Source organism: Trichoplax adhaerens, genomic scaffold (genome assembly GCF_000150275.1).
Source record: "Trichoplax adhaerens TRIADscaffold_1 genomic scaffold, whole genome shotgun sequence".
In the NCBI taxonomy this organism is placed as follows: domain Eukaryota; kingdom Metazoa; phylum Placozoa; class Uniplacotomia; order Trichoplacea; family Trichoplacidae; genus Trichoplax; species Trichoplax adhaerens.
In genome coordinates, this window is record NW_002060943.1 from 7535463 (window position 1) to 7553475 (window position 18013).

General features: G+C 34.0%; 4 protein-coding genes across 4 annotated transcripts in view; 2 read left to right on the top strand and 2 right to left on the bottom strand.

The window, feature by feature from the left end:
• Window positions 1–53: 53 nt before the first annotated feature.
• TRIADDRAFT_19436 (uncharacterized protein) lies at window positions 54–2216 on the top strand (the record flags this gene model as incomplete). The annotated part of the gene is made up of 3 exons (XM_002108012.1): window positions 54–197; window positions 870–1085; window positions 2040–2216. 3 exons carry the CDS (start codon window positions 54–56, stop codon window positions 2214–2216), a joined length of 537 nt encoding a protein of 178 aa, XP_002108048.1.
• Window positions 2217–4277: 2061 nt separating this feature from the next.
• Window positions 4278–5915, bottom strand: TRIADDRAFT_52125 (uncharacterized protein; the record flags this gene model as incomplete). The annotated part of the gene is made up of 6 exons (XM_002108750.1): window positions 4278–4341; window positions 4430–4581; window positions 4691–4882; window positions 5140–5265; window positions 5695–5783; window positions 5864–5915. The coding sequence occupies 6 exons, from the start codon at window positions 5913–5915 to the stop codon at window positions 4278–4280; spliced, it is 675 nt and encodes a 224-aa protein (XP_002108786.1).
• Window positions 5916–6579: 664 nt separating this feature from the next.
• TRIADDRAFT_52126 (uncharacterized protein) lies at window positions 6580–12065 on the bottom strand (the record flags this gene model as incomplete). Its single annotated transcript, XM_002108751.1, has 11 exons — window positions 6580–6730; window positions 6824–6936; window positions 7036–7115; window positions 7742–7879; window positions 7928–8024; window positions 8255–8311; window positions 8426–8493; window positions 8561–8741; window positions 9086–9220; window positions 11664–11844; window positions 11980–12065. The coding sequence occupies 11 exons, from the start codon at window positions 12063–12065 to the stop codon at window positions 6580–6582; spliced, it is 1287 nt and encodes a 428-aa protein (XP_002108787.1).
• Window positions 12066–16934: 4869 nt separating this feature from the next.
• TRIADDRAFT_52127 (uncharacterized protein) overlaps window positions 16935–18013 on the top strand; it is a gene marked incomplete at both ends in the record, with an annotated part of 5540 nt that continues 4461 nt past the window's right edge. Inside the window, 2 exons of the mRNA XM_002108013.1 lie at window positions 16935–16943; window positions 17104–17325. Coding sequence (XP_002108049.1) covers window positions 16935–16943; window positions 17104–17325 — 231 coding nt within the window. The remainder of the gene's footprint in view (window positions 16944–17103; window positions 17326–18013) is intronic.

Consider the following 18013-nt stretch of genomic DNA (forward strand, 5'->3'; position numbering starts at 1 on the left):
TAGGCGGAGGAGTGTGAGTGAGTGTGCGAGTACTGCAGGCTCAAGTTGTGAGAATGGCGTCGGACCAAGCCAATTTTCACAATCTATTAGACAGTGCCAAAGACCTGGTTGAAAACTTAAAAGATCAAGATGAAACGATAACAACGATATCCAAGGAAGTTACTCTACTGGATGCCAACTTACAGTCTTATAATAAGGTAGAGTATACAAACATGCATCCATTGTCCATTGATGATGGAAAAAAAAACAATTCCTCCTTCATCAGTCATGCTCCATCATCGAACGTGCTCCATTAATCTTCATCATGAGACATCCATTCCAACCAAAATCTTTCATTCTTGCCAATCATACAATCCATCATAGCTTATTTACCTCATACAAGACATCCTAGAACTTCATTCATCTAGTGATTGTCAGTCAATACTGTAGTCCAATGGCTTATGGCCTTCAATACACCTTGATGGGACCGGAAATTGCATTCATTGCCATGCCTTTGACCACGGTCCACTTGTATCGCTAGGCTGATTATATCATTGAAAAAATAGTTCCAATAGACAGAATTGCAGGTAAAAATGCATCTGTTTGCACGTCTTTTCAAATCAGTAATCATACATGATCGTACGCCATAATTTCGATCTATTTTTGGGTAGGGGGGAAGAATTACAAATCAGCATCATCATACTGTACAGTACTGTACGCTTATACCAGTATAGTATTACTTGAAATTCAATAAATGACATCAATGATGAAATATCCAATGTCAAAAGAATGGAATGCTAAAGTTGAATGATATCATTATATATACAATAACATCCAGAGAAGGTAGAAGTAATTCAATGCTAAACTTCACTTTTATCACTATGTATTAGCATCGAGAGAATATCCAAGTAATTAATGAAATTGCTAAACGAAGACCACGAGATACAACCATACTGAATAGTCTAAAGGATAGCGAACGATTGAAGGCGTTAGAGCGCGAAAATGCTGAACTTCACGAAGCGTTAATCGATCATCAATTAGCCTTGGAATTAATCATGAGCAAATATCGACAACAGGTAATATCGACATGCCCAATAATGGATATAGTCTTCAATTGAAATTATTGGTAATATTGACAACATTGATACTTTGCTGATTGTACAGTACAACAGATTGATAATACAATCCATCAAGTATGGAAGCGTAGCCATCATAATAAGATAGAATGACATCTTCAATTAATCAATCCATCATTCTTATCGTGTAGATGATGAAATTTGCTGAATTGAAAAATAATTCTGATGTATTGAAACTATTCAACAATGATGAGGTTTGTAATTAAAGTAACGTAAATAATCATCATAATGGAACTCCTAGAACATCATCTTTTACCGAATTGCTGTATTCTTCTACATCGTACTGAACATGCTTTTTAACTACATTAATTGTATATGATTAATAGTGCCACTTGCAATACCAAAATCAGGCGATATATACAGTATGCACATATAGCATTATCCGTACTTTAAAAAATGGACCATTTCACAAAATGCCAGCACTGTAGTTAGCCAAAATAGTTTCTTAACGACATTCGTTGTAATCAATAGTAGCACTTGCAATGCTAAAATCAGAAGATATATACAGTATATGGCATTTATTAGTACTATAAAAATAGAGCTTTTCACATAATGCCAGTACTGTAGTTAACCAAAATAAGTTTTCTCCAGGAGATATATACAGTATATGGCATTTATTAGTACTATAAAAATAGAGCTTTTCACAAAATGCCAGTACTGTAATTAACTAAAATAAGTTCTCTTAACAACATTCATTGTAATCAATAGTAGCACTTGCAATACGAAAATCAGGAGACATGAGTACATACAGTATGTAGCATTTATCACTACTTTACAAATTAAGCTTTTCACAAAATGCCAGTGCTATAATTAACGAAAATAATTATCAATCAAAGATCGCAATGATAAAAATATTAGCCATTGCACAGCATCTATCCAAAGCTAATGGACTGTAATTTTCGCTCTATTATGCATATGTAGGAGATTAAAAGAAAGAGTGAAAAGATTCACGAAATGGCAACTGTGATACAAAAGGCTGCTGCCGTCGATGATGAAGCTGCAAATAGAGAATACGAAACTATTGCTAGATTACGTTATGAGAATGCAAATTTGAAAGAACTATTGAAAATTGCAAACAATTCTTGCTTGAGTACACAGTAAGTTTGAATTCTATAGGCCCTACTACTATACTGTAAAAATTAATCGAATTTATATTAACTGCCATGGCGGTGGAGCTATCTTGAATAGGATACATCTGATATACCAGTAGCTGCGTAAAGTCTCTGATGTACGCATAGGTATACGGTACAGATCCGCACTGTGATTAGCTCAACTTCTTTCTCTTCCAATTTTTTTGAAAAAACCTTCAATCTACGTAATAGTACCCTTTAAAAATAATCTATTCTCAATCGTTCACTAATTAGTACATATATTATCATTTTCCCATAAGTTAATGGATTAATGTAAGCATTGAAATCTTGCTACATGATGTAATCAAATTCACTTTTAATGAGGTTCTAAACCATTTGTTGTATTATAGTCTCATTGATGGCCACTATTAATAGTAAATTCTCTTTCTATCTAAAAAATTGTTCGGTAAAATGATATATAGATCCGCCCATGTTTAATCAAACCACGCTATTTAGAATCTTTATATAATGCCAATGGACTATTAGTTCTTCTCTATCATTTGAAATAATTTCGATTTGGTTAACTTTTGAGTACATTACTCCATTCGGCTTCACCAGACAAAGTCGTAAAAATGGATTGAATGAGCGCCTATTGAATGATTTAATAATATATTGTCGATATTAACAAGTGTGATTAAAGTGTTTTAATATGTATATAAAAGTATCTATAATTATGTACATAAACATACATAGCTATATATATGTATCACTTAGATTCCAATATTATTGAAATTATACATCATGTGCATACAATATATGTACATTGTATGCACATACGAGTTTATATACAGTATATATATATGAATATCTCATTTGAAGTGGATAAAATATCTTTTCCAGCTTTCAATTAATTATCTATCATTGTTTTCAAAATTTCTCTGAAAGAAGCGGACGTCAACCTGAATTTAAACTCATCATAAAGTGTTCTTCAATCTATGATCATTAATATTCTATCCGATTTTTGAATTTAATTTTATAAATCTTCTCTTAACTGTAATTACGTAAAGTATCATATGATTGTAAACATAATTCGAGACACGTTCGATGAAAAGATAAAAAAAATTGACTACAAGATCAATCACGTTAATAAATATCCAATATTGAGATTTTTCGCTGTTTTTTGCCGTTTGGATTACTTTGAATTACATCTAACTAATAATACCCAATTGAGCTAACACGACTGTAAGAAAATTACAGTAGCCCAACTGTGTAAGTAGGGTAATAAATTCTTCTTCTTAAGATTGTCTAAATTTATATGAAAACGAAAGATAGCCTCTCTTCACTATTCGTTTACAATGTATATTTGGGCTATTATTCAAGCTATAAGATGTTGTAGTTGCAAGAGATTAAATACGCTGACCTTATAAATTGGCTCTGCATAATCAACTATTTTTTATTTAGTTATTGTACTCACTCAAATAGTATGCGAGGTAATGCTTAAAATTTATTTCTTCAATAATGCTAGTAATTGTTTCAACAGATAATAAATATATGGACTTGCAAAATATTTCACAAATTTTAAATGGTTAGGTATTCATAAGCCTATATACATCTTATAATGATGAATTTGACGTACATAATTCCATATATTATACATGAATGCGAACGAACCCATGTATTGTATGTATACTGTATACAGTAATCAAAGTCGAAAGGATTCTTTGATAATTGTATGACATTTTATATTTACAGTCTCCTCATGATATGATTAACAATGTTACCGCTGCTATCATTAGCTCCATTAAATAAAGAGCCCTAAAGTAACCATTAAAAAATACTACAAATTTCTCTACGAATCTTTTGGATTTTATAATATGCTAAGCTTGGTAGCTGATAATATCAAATTACAAAATAAAAGTATTTGGGAATCTCTTTTCAGAATAGTTTTATTAATACGCGTATTGACCATACTCAAGGTTTATAGATATCTAATTCTATTTCATCGTAACATAATCCTATACATAGCGTCTAAAACATAATTTCCCCTTCCGCATGGACGCAAATCCGACACTACCATAATAATTTGACAATTTCATCTGCCGGAATTATGTATCGATAACGATTCTGTTCTGGCAATAACGTCGTTGGAAAAAGATCTGCCAATAGAATTTCATTTAATGAATATAATGTTAGTTTGTGACAAATTCTATCTTACTCTAATAGAAGGTTAAATAGCTCTATTACCGGTCTCGAAGAGTGCGATTGTTGGAGAGAAATACTCGCGGTGGTTTGCGAGGTGGCATAGGATCGTCATTTTCACCAATTGGACACAAAATATCGCCGTGAACTAATTTACCATTCTTAAATGAAACAACACTTGAAGGCATTTTAAGAGCCTAGATAAGTAGAAATAGGATCAGATGATTAATAAATAACCAATTTTACTTGATATAGTAGAATTTTACATGCACTATTTTTATTTATTTATAATTTCCATGGTGAGACCTTCTGTTGTCGAGCTAACGATAGCAATAATTCAGTTCCTGTTTCAGCTTCTGCCTGTTTCTTAGTTAGTTGACATTCTGGTCCAATCAGTGCGTTAAATAGAGTTGCAGTTTGTCTATGAAGACGAACTTCTCCAATAGGGATATTTAGCAGCTCGATCAGGGTATCACTATTGAAAAGCGGCTCTAAACTCTTTATTTAACAATAAAATAAAAAATTTCTTTACTATTTCTTTGAAAAGATATCTTATGTTTTGCCAGCGTTAAAGCACTTTTATGCTGTATATGTATACTGTTAGATTGTTGTATATAATTTGATATATCTACATATAGTATTTATATACTGTATAGTATGCATATATTTGCTATACTTTTCGCTTATGCAAAAATAAGTTAATAAACTCTACTAATATATACAAAGGCTAATTTCATTTTTCTTGAAGAGCTTACAAAAAGTGCTCCATGAACGCCAGAGCTGCGAAGGTTGCTTGCGTATTCAGCAATATCATTGGAGCGAAGCCATTCAATGATATGACCATTCGTCCAAACCATGACATCTTCATCTTCTTTCCGGTCCTTTTAATCGAAATTAAATGATAATCGAAAACAAATTGTTACAACCCCTTTTGCTATTTTTGTAAGAAGAATGGGTCAATTTCATAATTTAATAGAATGATAAAATATATCATTGCTACCGTTTTAAGTGGTCTTCGTTTCATATAATTAGGATGGAAGTTGCACTTTCTATAATGTTCGTATTTGAAATTCAATATCTTTTACTCTGATTTTATATTTACATATACCCGTATTCTAAGTACTACGGTACTAACCGTAAACATTGAATACTTCGTTTTATACTAATCTGATGGAATTGGTCGGTAATTTTCATAGCGGATAGATCATCCTAATTATCGATACGAATAGTGATATGCACATCATGCTTAATCGTATATACCACAGTTATATAATATGTAATGATGAAAGATATTAAATATGAGTTACTACCAGAGTTAAATAATTTAAAATTCTTCCGTCCACTTTAGCAGTATTCATAACTTCTTTATACTGTGGTAATCCAATATCATCTAGCCAACCTAATGATATTAAAGCCAATTTTTGCACCATTTTATTTTACTTAGGTAGTAATTATACACTTTAAATGTTAAATACTTACGCATAACCCAGTTATTGTCTAGACGACCAGCAAGATCCGAGGCATCGCTCATTTCGGCCTTGATCAATTCAAGAGGAATTAATCCCATCATTTAAAAAAAATTTTCAAAATACGAGTACAACAGAATGCATATAAATTATATCGCAAGTGAAAAGAGATACCTGGATTGCAAGTTGAAGTTTTCGTTGATGTATTGGATGTTTTATTCCCAATTCCTGGACAGAAGTAATAGCAAAAATAAGCATCTGCAAACTACTTCATTAACTTGTAGAAATCTCAGTCTATTATTTCCATATTACATTTTCCAACTCCATAATTGAGCATTTTAGAAGAACAGATCCTTTTGTAAGATAGCGCTTGCAGTTACGAACATATTTACCAAGACTCTGTTCACAAATCCACGCTACCATTGTATCGTTATCCCAATATGAAAAAGGTTTCTTGTTAACTTTGCTAATGAAAGACAAAAATTAATCGAGTTAGAAATACTAATGACCTTCTTTGCTTTCAAACGACGATGCAATTGTATCATCATTTCAATATGGAAATAATGTCTTAAATTATTTATTAATTGCAAATACGGTATAAGATTAATATAACATCATGATAATTTTAGAGTACTAAGGTAATACACACATGACAGTTAAAAAATTATATATTTTCATGTTGATTATCGTTAGCAGTTAAAGTAATATTAATATTGAATGACTTTCAATTTACCGACACTGCTGCCTCTGATGCCAGGACATACTACGGGGGATAGGATAGTCTGCTTTATTTATAACACTGATTTTCTTATTACCAGGATGAGCAAATGGTAACTGGAGTAAGATATCGTCAGTTACAAGCGAACTACCAGCGCGCACTCTGACAACATGGAGAAATAAATTACATTATGTTTGAATTTAATCTTTATTTACAATTTTGAGAAAATTGTACGATAAAGAAAGATTGCCATACTTTTCAAAGGCTTTTTCCCATAACCTTTTTTTTCTTAAAGTTTGCCCGTTAAAGCGTAAATATAATCGGCTAGGAGTAACAGGAATACCATCTTCAGTAGTGCCAAGTGTGACCTAATTGCATATAAAATCCTTTCTTAATATTCTATGGGTTTGCATTGACGCTATAATTTGATTGATATCAAATTAACTTCAACTTTGAATCATATTTACTTCTGCAAGGTAGCCAGGTATCTGAATCTCTTTTAAGTTAGCACTATCGCTGCTACTTCTGTCATCTTCACGCGAAATATCTAGCAAATGCGGATTAATTTGAAAATATGAGTTTGTCGGATGAGCCTTAATATCCGGATAGAGCTTTGGCATTAATATGCATAGCCTATCCGTTTCACGTTAATATCATTGAGAATTCAATTTTTAGCCTTAACAGATAGAGCTTTATATTAACATGTATAGTGTATAGCTTATCTGTTTCGCGTTAATGTTAAGAATTTAATTTTTTACCTTAACGGATAGAGCTTTTGCATCAGCATGCATAGCCTATCCGTTTCGCGTTACAAAGAATTAAATCTATTATTCTCAAGCGATAGAAGTCGTACATTAACTTGAGTACTAATTATCTGATTGATCTACGTGTTACAGTAGGCTTAAATTTAATTAATTTTTGAGTTATAATGGATAGACCTTGTACGTTAACATGAATACTGACTATGTGATTATTTTTAGTATTATAGTAGATTTAATGTCTGAGCCATAACAGATAGAACTTGTACACTAATATGCATGCAGACTGCCTAGTCATCTAATATTTCAATGCTACAATGAGTTTGATTTTTTAGCCATAGCAAGTAGGGTTTAAGTACTGTACATTACAGTAAGTTAGCATAAATGCTAGTTGGCTAACGAGTTTTAACGTTACCATCTTCAGAGAAGAACTTGGCAGAATTCGTCGAAGCTGGAGAAGGTGATGTTTTCCGAGGAGATCCAGATGTTGGACCTGCAATATAGCGGATATAACTTAATTTTGCCCGTGTTTGAATTATAACTATTTTAAGATCTATAATACAAAAAAGTCATCCTCATAAATGAAAGCCAAAGCACTTACTTTTCACTTCGTCACTATTAACATCTGGCTGAGACCCAGATAGTGTTAATGTAGGTAGTTGAGGTGTTTGTGTGCGGTTTAATGTTGACTCTTTAACCTATAAAAATTCATTTTAAAATATACCAATAGAATTTTATAAGTCTAACATCCAAATTTATTAAATAATCTTATGACTAGCAATCTAAACTTATTGAACCGAGGAGATGAATTTAAGTTAGATAATTTCATATTGTAACTTAATCTACTAGTAGAATAAAGTTGTAAATGTAAATTTATTTCTGAAATAATGCTGATAATTTAAATCATGCTTGAACAGAAAAGATTAACCTGATTTGCATTTGTTAAATTTTCAAGATTTTGTTGTAATCGTTTAATTTTGTTGTCCTTTAATGAAATTAGCATTAAGCAAAATTGGTGTTTGCTCGTCCGGTAAGTGTAAGATTGGGTTAAAGATTTATACTACAATATTTAAATGTTTAACGTATGCTAATTTTAAACCTTTTTAATTGATTCTACTTTTAAGATCAATATTTTTCTTGTAAGCTCCAAAAGATCATGACGAATATCTGTTGATATAGGTAATACTATTTAATAATGATACAACTTGAGTTCTTCAAGAAAAATAACTCTTACCTTGAGCATTCCTACTAGGTTTAAAATCTAAATCAAGTTGATTAATCACATGTGAGATATGTTCTTGTATAAGTTCCGTTAGACTTTTAGTTTGCTTATCATAATCTTCACATAATTTATGACACGACGCAATTTCTTGCATTTTTCTATCTAAGTCGATTTTCAATATCATGATATTTTCCTGTAAGATGAAGGTAGTATTATAGCAAAGTGATATATAAGTATGTATAACCAATGGAATTTATTGCAGTGAGAAAGATGAAATTGATTTAAATACATCGATTTAAGGGTATAACAAGAATAACACAGTAATCTCATAATATATAATTTAAAGTCATCGAATAGTAATATAAAGGATTAATAGGTAGGAATAGAGAGGGTGAGAGCTACCGAAGGCACAAATATTAAAAGTCCTTATGTAATACCCGTATTCAATACCGTTAGTTAAATTTATGATAATAGCACATGAGAGTTTGATTAATTTATACCCAATAATGTTAATAAACAAATCAATAATTTTTTTACCTTTAATTCAACGATTTGATTAGATAACAGTTGATTATTCAAGTTGGTTTCACTATTTGATGGAGGATTTCGAATTTCAAGGTTTTTACCTATCTTATCCTTAGGACTTTTATTTTTCTCGCCTACTTTATTTACCTAAAATTAGCAGTTTGGAATTAATTAATTGTCTTATATTAATAGACTTTTTTTAAATGATTCTAATATTACTCATTACTAAATATTAGCGGTAAATTTATTTCTACATATGGATAACAGAAATATTTTCATGCTGTAGGGTGAAATAACTTTGTGTATATATACATATATACATATTATACATATGGTAAGCAGCTCTATGATGAATATTGTGTATGATTGTATGCATTTGTTGTGCAGAATAGTGAATCAATTTTCATTTAGGGATTTATCTTGGACTCGACGTTTAACCTAGTATATACATATAGACTAGCCTTTAAAAATGCATATTTCATGTCTTAGAGTGAGCTATGTAAATGAAACACATTTGCCATAATAAATAGTTCTTAGTATCTAAGATAGCCTACCATATGCATTCATACTTTATTCTGTGTCTTTATGCTTGCTCGCTTTTAATACATGCACTTGTAGTCTGTGCTTAAGAATAAACTATTTAAGTAAAATGCGCTTGTAATTATAATTACCGTAATGATTCTTAATAAACGTACAAGTATTCATTGCCATACGTTGATACTATTAAATTGGTACATGTAAGTTAGTCTGGTATTAAAATTTGTATCTTTTCTAGTATTTTAGAATGTGTTATTAATTCAAATAGTATTTATGGTTGTTTCTTGGTACTAAAATATTTAGTAATATTCCAAAGCTACTACTTCATAGCACATGTTAGCTAGGCTATTGTATATCCAGACTATGCATGTCCAGACGTATAATATCACTACTAGTCAGTCAGAATAATTAACCTACTGATTAAGATAGTCCTATAGCTGTTTGTATGCTAGGCAGCCTTTATATATTAAGACTAAATATACACATGTACGTTACTTCTATTAATTTATAAATAAATGGACGTCGCCTACTATGGCCCCAACAGAAATTATAAATTCAAAAATTTAACTGTTATAAAGAATTGTTGGTTTATCTTGTTATGACTCTCATTCTTAAAATATTAAAAATTAGTACAACTGTATCGTTGTCTGCATTTTTACTGGTCGGCGTTTAAATAGACAGAGTATGCTTTACCGCCGTTGATCTATCAAAATATGGATATACGAATGTTGACTATCGTAGTTATAGCAGAAACTGTAAACTTTAAATATCAATCGTTCTAAATTTCACTGCTCGTAAATTAATTATTGCTACAGGCATGTAAAAATAGTTCATTCTTATAAAATTCTATTTGGCCTACTTCGTGATGTACAGTATATAAATATCAAGAAACTTATTAACAATGAGACATGCACATAAATATATAGGATAAAAATAGTTATAAAATAATCAATATGCTGGCTAGCATAACTGTATACTGTAGGTAGCATTTAAACATGCCGGCTAATATATGCACATCTACATTACTACTGTTAATCTGCGGAAATATCGATGTACTGAGCACTATACCTGCGATGAAACTTATAAACTAAAATTTCATCGAATAGAAATTACACTAAGCTATGATCAGATATTTGCTTATGTCTTTCATTCTTATCAGGCTGTTTGATATCTTTGTTGTACCTTGCTAATATCTATGATTGGATGCACATTATAGAACTACATTGACATGAAGGATAGGGATAGTTATCATCGGCTTTGCTTTACATTAAAGCTACTTTATATTATGATTTTTGGATCTTTTAACGACATAATTACTGACAAGCAAGCATAAACGACGAAGGCTTACCGTTGTATAAAAGAATAGAATGAATTACAAGGATAAAATAAATTGCCAACTAGTCGTAAGAGTACTCCATCTTTTAAGTTACTTTATATCATAATTTCGTTATTGAACATAAAATAAAATAATGATAAATAGACAAGAATCAGTGGTAGGACTGTCAGGATTGACTAAAAGCTATTCCTCTAACAAGAACCATGACTATTAGTATTATGTAAAGAATGGATATGAATTACCAGGACAACGGAAATTATCAACTGATTATAAAATTAATCCATCTGTCATCGTAGGCTAACGTGAAAGAGTAAACTGCTATTGATTATGGTATTGTAGAAAGCTAGCATTAAATGCAATTTATTGTTGTTATTATTATGGCTAGACGACGTTCTATTTTAACGTCGATGGCAAAAGAAGAAAATAAACAAACTAGACTACTAATTAATATACGTGTTAGCAGGCTTTGTCAAGTTAATCGTATTATAGATTCAAGTATGCTATAATTAAACGTGTTTCTAAATCGCTTTAATTCTATTTCCCGATCTTAGAGGATAATATTGTCAATTTACGCTCTGTTTGAGTAATTTTTTTAGCACATCAAAGATTTCTATTTTCCTCCCTACATAACGGGGGAAGATTTATGAAGCAATATGAATTATCGTTTTTGAATCATTTGCGATCCTATGTATGTCTGTCGTATTTTCAACAACTTACCGTTTTGTGAGTATCTAATCTTAGCCATTCTTTGATAGGTTGAAGTATATCATCCGTTATTTTGGATCGTTGTTTTTGTCTACTATAGACATCAGTTTGTTTAATAACTTGGGATAACGTCGATATTAATGTAGATATCAAGTGTGAATTGGTGTTGTCGGCCAATTGATGAAAGTGATTACTATTATTGTTGAATAGAAGAAACATCCATTTCATTATAAATTGACGATCAATATCGGGAGCGATGAAAAATTCTTGATGTCGTTGTTTTATGGCAGTTTACCGATACTATACAGTGAACCAAACAATCACTTACCTATCAAAATCATCATCATTTTTGGATGCTATTAAGGTAGTATTATCTTCCGGGGTTTGCATGGCACCTGTAGCTTGATTTTCCATCATGACATCGATGTCATAAGGCTTGGTTGTTGATATAGTCGTTGTCGTGCGATGAATTGAATTTCTGATCGAGTCTTTCTATATTTTAATTAATAATCCTTAATAGGTAATGTACAGTAGTGCAATGCCTGTTTGATGTACCGATATCCAAGGATGTTTTCTATCCCACTAATCCGTCATGATAAAAGCTTTGAATCGGTCAAGGAGAAAGTAACTCTGATTACCATGGATAAAGAATGTATTCAAGTTGGTAATTTTGGCGCTATCCACGACTGGAATGATTTGCCAGTCGATTCTTCCCTATAATAAGTGATGCAATCTTGGCAGTAAAATAGTGTTGAAGAAGAAAGAGTAGTAATCAATACTGAGTGGACTATGAAGAAGAATACTGTCGATCAAGGGCACTTTAATAATTTTAATCTATGACAGTGTAGACATGATGATATTGATGTGTTAGACAGGCTTAGAAAGAGGGAGAATGAACGATAATACTGTCTTTAAAGTGCATTGACTATAGGCTTCTTTTACAGATGTTCTATTAATTAATTATTTCAAGTAAGATTGGTGAACAAATAATTAATAGCTATTGTATGGATGTCGTGTACATACAAAACAATAGTAATGTTAAGAGGCAACGTTCTGATTGATATCGACTTGGAGAGGTAAATTTAAGATATTAAAGTAGGATAAACTTTATTGTCATGTAGAATAAAAACAATATAATTAGACGCAGTAATAAATTAATGCTGCTGCATACATTCTATATAAATAACTTGGTATAATAGAGTTGTGTACATAGTGATATTCATCATCATATTCAAGCTTGGTTATAACAGCTTGGTTATAATACAGCTTGGTTATAGCACAGCTTGCTCTAAAAAAGATGATTATTGCCCTTATTATTGTAGTGGATAACCTACAGCCCAGTATGGCAGCATATTGTACGATCATGAGTGGGTTAGTTTGTTCATTGATTACTGTCGACATTGTGTCATCATCCAGCTGGAGGGATGAGTAATGCGAGAACATGCTTCATCTTGATTGAATTAATGAATCATCGATGATGTATTTTGATTTTTATGGGTAGAGGTTTTATCGGTAAGATGGAATCAATCTAAGCAGGGTTGTTTTATAGCATGGAGAGGATTGAAAATGAGTGATATGGATTACGATTGAGTAGTCCATGCTTGATTAAAAGTTTACTCATGGATGATGGCTGGCTTAGCTAGATTGCAAAGTAATCGTTGCATAACCATTACTACAGATGAGATCATCATCATCAACTTTCAGATTGAGAATAATCATTGTTAGCGTAGCAATATTACTTGATGATGATTAGGGTAAGCATAGGCTTCATGGGGTGTAGGCCATTGCCTCACAAGCTTATATGTTTAAGCAGGTTTTCACCATGAAATTGGTGATTTCATTCAGGTCTTTGTAGCGTTATATCGCGTCTCATTCCCTGCCTAAGATTGTAGAGTACACTCATGCTCATGACAAAGATCCACAATGAATTTATGAATGAATTTAGATACTACTATAGCAGTGTCTATACAAGCAAAGAGCATTTCAATTAATGGATATCTTATGTTTGCTTAATTAAAAGAGAGAGGGGAGGAGTTGGCAAAGAAAGAAGCTCGAGTAGACAGAGATACGCTGTCGAGACTCTCTTTGCAATTAGGGTTGCTCTTAAGATCCGCAATGAATTCATGCATGGATTTGGATAATAGCTATAGCAGCAAGTGAAGAACGTCATGTGTAATCTAATGTGTGCTTAAAAGAGAGAGAAGGAAGAAACTTGGGTAGAGAGAGCAGGGGGGGGGGGGGGCACCATATTGGATTTCTTGTTGATCTTGCTTTTTAGGCATTACTCTATACTGTTTAATACCATCGTTTGTAATAGTGTAGTTATTATGAGGTTGATCGCTCACGATTGAATTGACACCCAGGTTTAGTCTATTCTATCCGAAGGAAATGATGACAGTATTAATCCTAGGCGATGTTTGGGTGATTATACTAGCTATACTATGAAACTCATCATTGAGCATGCTCGAGTCTGCTCAATAAGCAGACTGGAATATAATCGATATTATCGGTACCTGAACAAGACTGGAGGAAAACAGCTTTACTATAGCGTAATGCGTGGTGATTTTAGTCGTTAATGAGGTGTTTCAAAAGAGTGTAAGAAGACTGCCAGGGTTGTATAGAAACTCTTTTCATTGATGTGCTACCTACTGTACTTGCCATAGACTCGTCCAAAAATCAACTATTATTTTTAGTAGTCCATGATCCAGGCATGCAAGTGGAAAGACGCAGCAGGAGTGAGGAAAGTGATTGAAAAAGTTGGTCCACTTACTAGTTTACTGTTGAGTTGAATTAGCTGAGTCTATTCCTATGATCGCTTTGGTGTGACTGAAACACTATAGTACGATCGTCATAACGTGACCGAGGATCACGTTCTAGGCTCAGGGGCGTAACCACGTGACCAACGAGGTGGCTGCACCAGAATAATATCGATGCTGGCAGACGAAATGTGCAGCCATGGACTACTACTACATCGGCGAATATGGAGTAGTCCATGGCAAAGTAAGACCGGAGATAAACACCAGTGGATTGCATAAGAATATTTGATGGATCCATTCGATTAGATGGACCTACTCTATTTTGCCATATCCTATCTACTGTGCAATAGAGTGTCATCAAAACATAGAGGTCTGATCAAGAAGCTGTACTATACTCGTGTAGTATGCCATAGAAGGCTGGAGTTTCAATAACAGCCATTCAAGTCATGGAGCACTAATAAAAGTATCCCAGTCTATACTTGCATACTTGCAGAGCAAGTAAAAGAAAAGAGGGATCAATTGGATATAACAGACCGACGTCTAATCCAATTGATCCTATTTGATGAGTATCAACGCTTGTATACGAAATGTGCAGCTGTGGGCTAGTCAATATTGACCGGCGAATGAATTGATTGAGTTTATGGTTCAGCACGGTAAGACCAGAGAGATCAGCAGCAGTGGATTGCATAAGAATATTATCGATAACGACATAAGTTTCGACGTTTATACAGCCAATGTGTGCAGCCATGGACTACTCCATTTACCGGTAAATAGAATAGTCCATGGTGTAGCACAGTAAGAGCGAAGAGATCAACACTAGTGGCTTGTATAACAATATTATCGATGATGACATGAGTTTCGACGCTTGCACAGCCAATGTGTGCAGCTATGGACTACTGCATTTAGCGATAAACAAAGTAGTCCATGGTGTAGTACAGTAAAACCCAAGAGGTAAATAGATCGGCAGCAGTGGATTGCATAAAAATATTGTCGATGATGACATGAGTTTTAACGCTTGTCCAGCTAATGTGTGCAGGCATGGACTACTGCATTCAGCGGTGAATAGAGTAGTCCATGGTGTAGTGTAATCAACACCAGTGGCTTGCATAACAATATTGTCGATGATGACATGAGTTTCGACGCATTTGCAGCCAATGTGTGCAGCCATGGACTACTGCATTCAGCGGTCAATAGAGTAGTCCATGGTGTAATATATTCAACACCAGTGGCTTGCATAAGAATAATGTCGATGCCATGGACTACTGCATTCACCGGTGAATAGAGTAGTCCATGGCGTAGTAGAGTAGAATCAACAGCATTAGCTTACATAAGAATATTTTATTGATGACGCCATCTAAATGTTTCTACAACTTTTACAGCACAGTATGAAATTGGACCGAGAGATGAACTCCAAGCGTTGGACTATGGACATTAGCCGATCCCGTCACGTCGACATGGAGTCCAGATCGCCATGGCCGATTGTACTGAACTGGATCAACCCTAACCCTAACCGATGCTATCCAATGGCATAGACTACGACAAATGGCTACCTAGTTATTTTCCAGTAGTCCATCTCCATGTCGATCCTTCCAGTTAATGACTAAAATGATCTCGAGCAGCGTAAACTAATCGATTTTTGCATTTTCGGCGAGATCGATTTGCCCTTGGCTATTGAATTTTGTACCGTGGCTCTGACTACCAAGTCCAATCTGGGAGCTGATAGTGGCGTCTAGTGTGTTATGGACTGAGCTATACACTAGACTACCAGATAGAGCAAGGTTTATGGCTAGGCTATGGATTTGGAATTTCAGGCCTGGTCTAAATCGACTTATTTTACCTCCAAACCGGCACCTCTAGTCGATCGTGGAAAACCATGGCATGCAGTCTATTGATAGTTAACCTACTTGATCGACTATCCACGCGATAGGCAATCGTATGGAAAAGAGCAATGACTGAAAAAATGGCCTTGCCTCCATCCAACAGCCATACCATCACCACTTCAACATGAGCAAATTGGCTATACTGAGCCTAGAATAACCTCGTAGACGATCCATTTTGACCTCAAAGTCATCAAGGACTGGAAAGGAAACGCCTGATTGCTGCGTTAGCTGCTCGAGTTCAAGCGTGGATCAAGAAAGATTCAACATGGATGCGGTAAGTTGAGCATGATTATAGACAGAAATGAGCCAATTCACTTGTGTAAGGGGATTAATAGGGACCAAAACAGTCTTGATAGCACACTGGTGATGAGTGCAACTTTCCTTGATGATATTCATTCGGATTGTGTGAGCATGTCGTTTTCTTCTTCTTCAAGCGTGCATCAAGAAATATTCAACATGGATGCGGTAAGTTGAGCATGATTATAGACAGAAATGAGCCAATTCACTTGTGTAAGGGGATTAATAGGGACCAAAACAGTCTTGATAGCACACTGGTGATGAGTGCAACTTTCCTTGATGATATTCATTCGGATTGTGTGAGCATGTCGTTTTCTTCTTCTTCAAGCGTGCATCAAGAAATATTCAACATGGATGCGGTAAGTTGAGCATGATTATAGACAGAAATGAGCCAATTCACTTGTGTAAGGGGATTAATAGGGATCAAAACAGTCTTGATAGCACACTGGTGATGAGTGCAACTTTCCTTGATGATATTCATTCGGATTGTGTGAGCATGTCGTTTTCTTCTTCTTCAAGCGTGCATCAAGAAATATTCAACATGGATGCGGTAAGTTGAGCATGATTATAGACAGAAATGAGCCAATTCACTTGTGTAAGGGGATTAATAGGGATCAAAACAGTCTTGATAGCACACTGGTGATGAGTGCAACTTTCCTTGATGATATTCATTCGGATTGTGTGAGCATGTCGTTTTCTTCTTCTTCAAGCGTGCATCAAGAAATATTCAACATGGATGCGGTAAGTTGAGCATGATTATAGACAGAAATGAGCCAATTCACTTGTGCAAAGGGATTAATAGGGACCAAAACAGTCTTGATAGTACACTGGTGATGGTGATAGCACACTGGTGATGAGTGCAACTTTCCTTGATGATATTCATTTGGACTGTGTGAGCATGTCGTTTTCTTCTTCTTCAAGCGTGCATCAAGAAATATTCAACATGGACGCAGTCAGTTGAGCATGATTGAAGACAGAAATGAGCTAATTTACTCGGGCAAGGGGGTTAACAGGGATCAACAGTCTTGATAGTACTCTGGTGATGGTGATAGCACACTGGCAATGAGTACAACTTTGCTTGATGATATTCATTTGGACTGTGTGAGCATGTCGTTTTCTTCTTCTTCAAGCGTGCATCAAGAAATATTCAACATGGACGCGGTAAGTTGTGCATGATTGCAGACAGAAATGATTCACTTGTGCAAGGCGGTTAACAGGGATCAACAGTCTTGATAGCATACTGGTGATGGTGATAGCACACTGGCGATGACTGCAACTTTGCTCGATGATATTATTTTGAACTGCGTTAGTGTGTCGTTTTCTTCTTCAAGCGTAGATCAGGAAATATTCAACAGGGTCATCAAAGTTGTGCGCCCAGTCCGATCATGGCGTTTGGACATGATAGGATTGCAGCTACTATCCTTGCTCA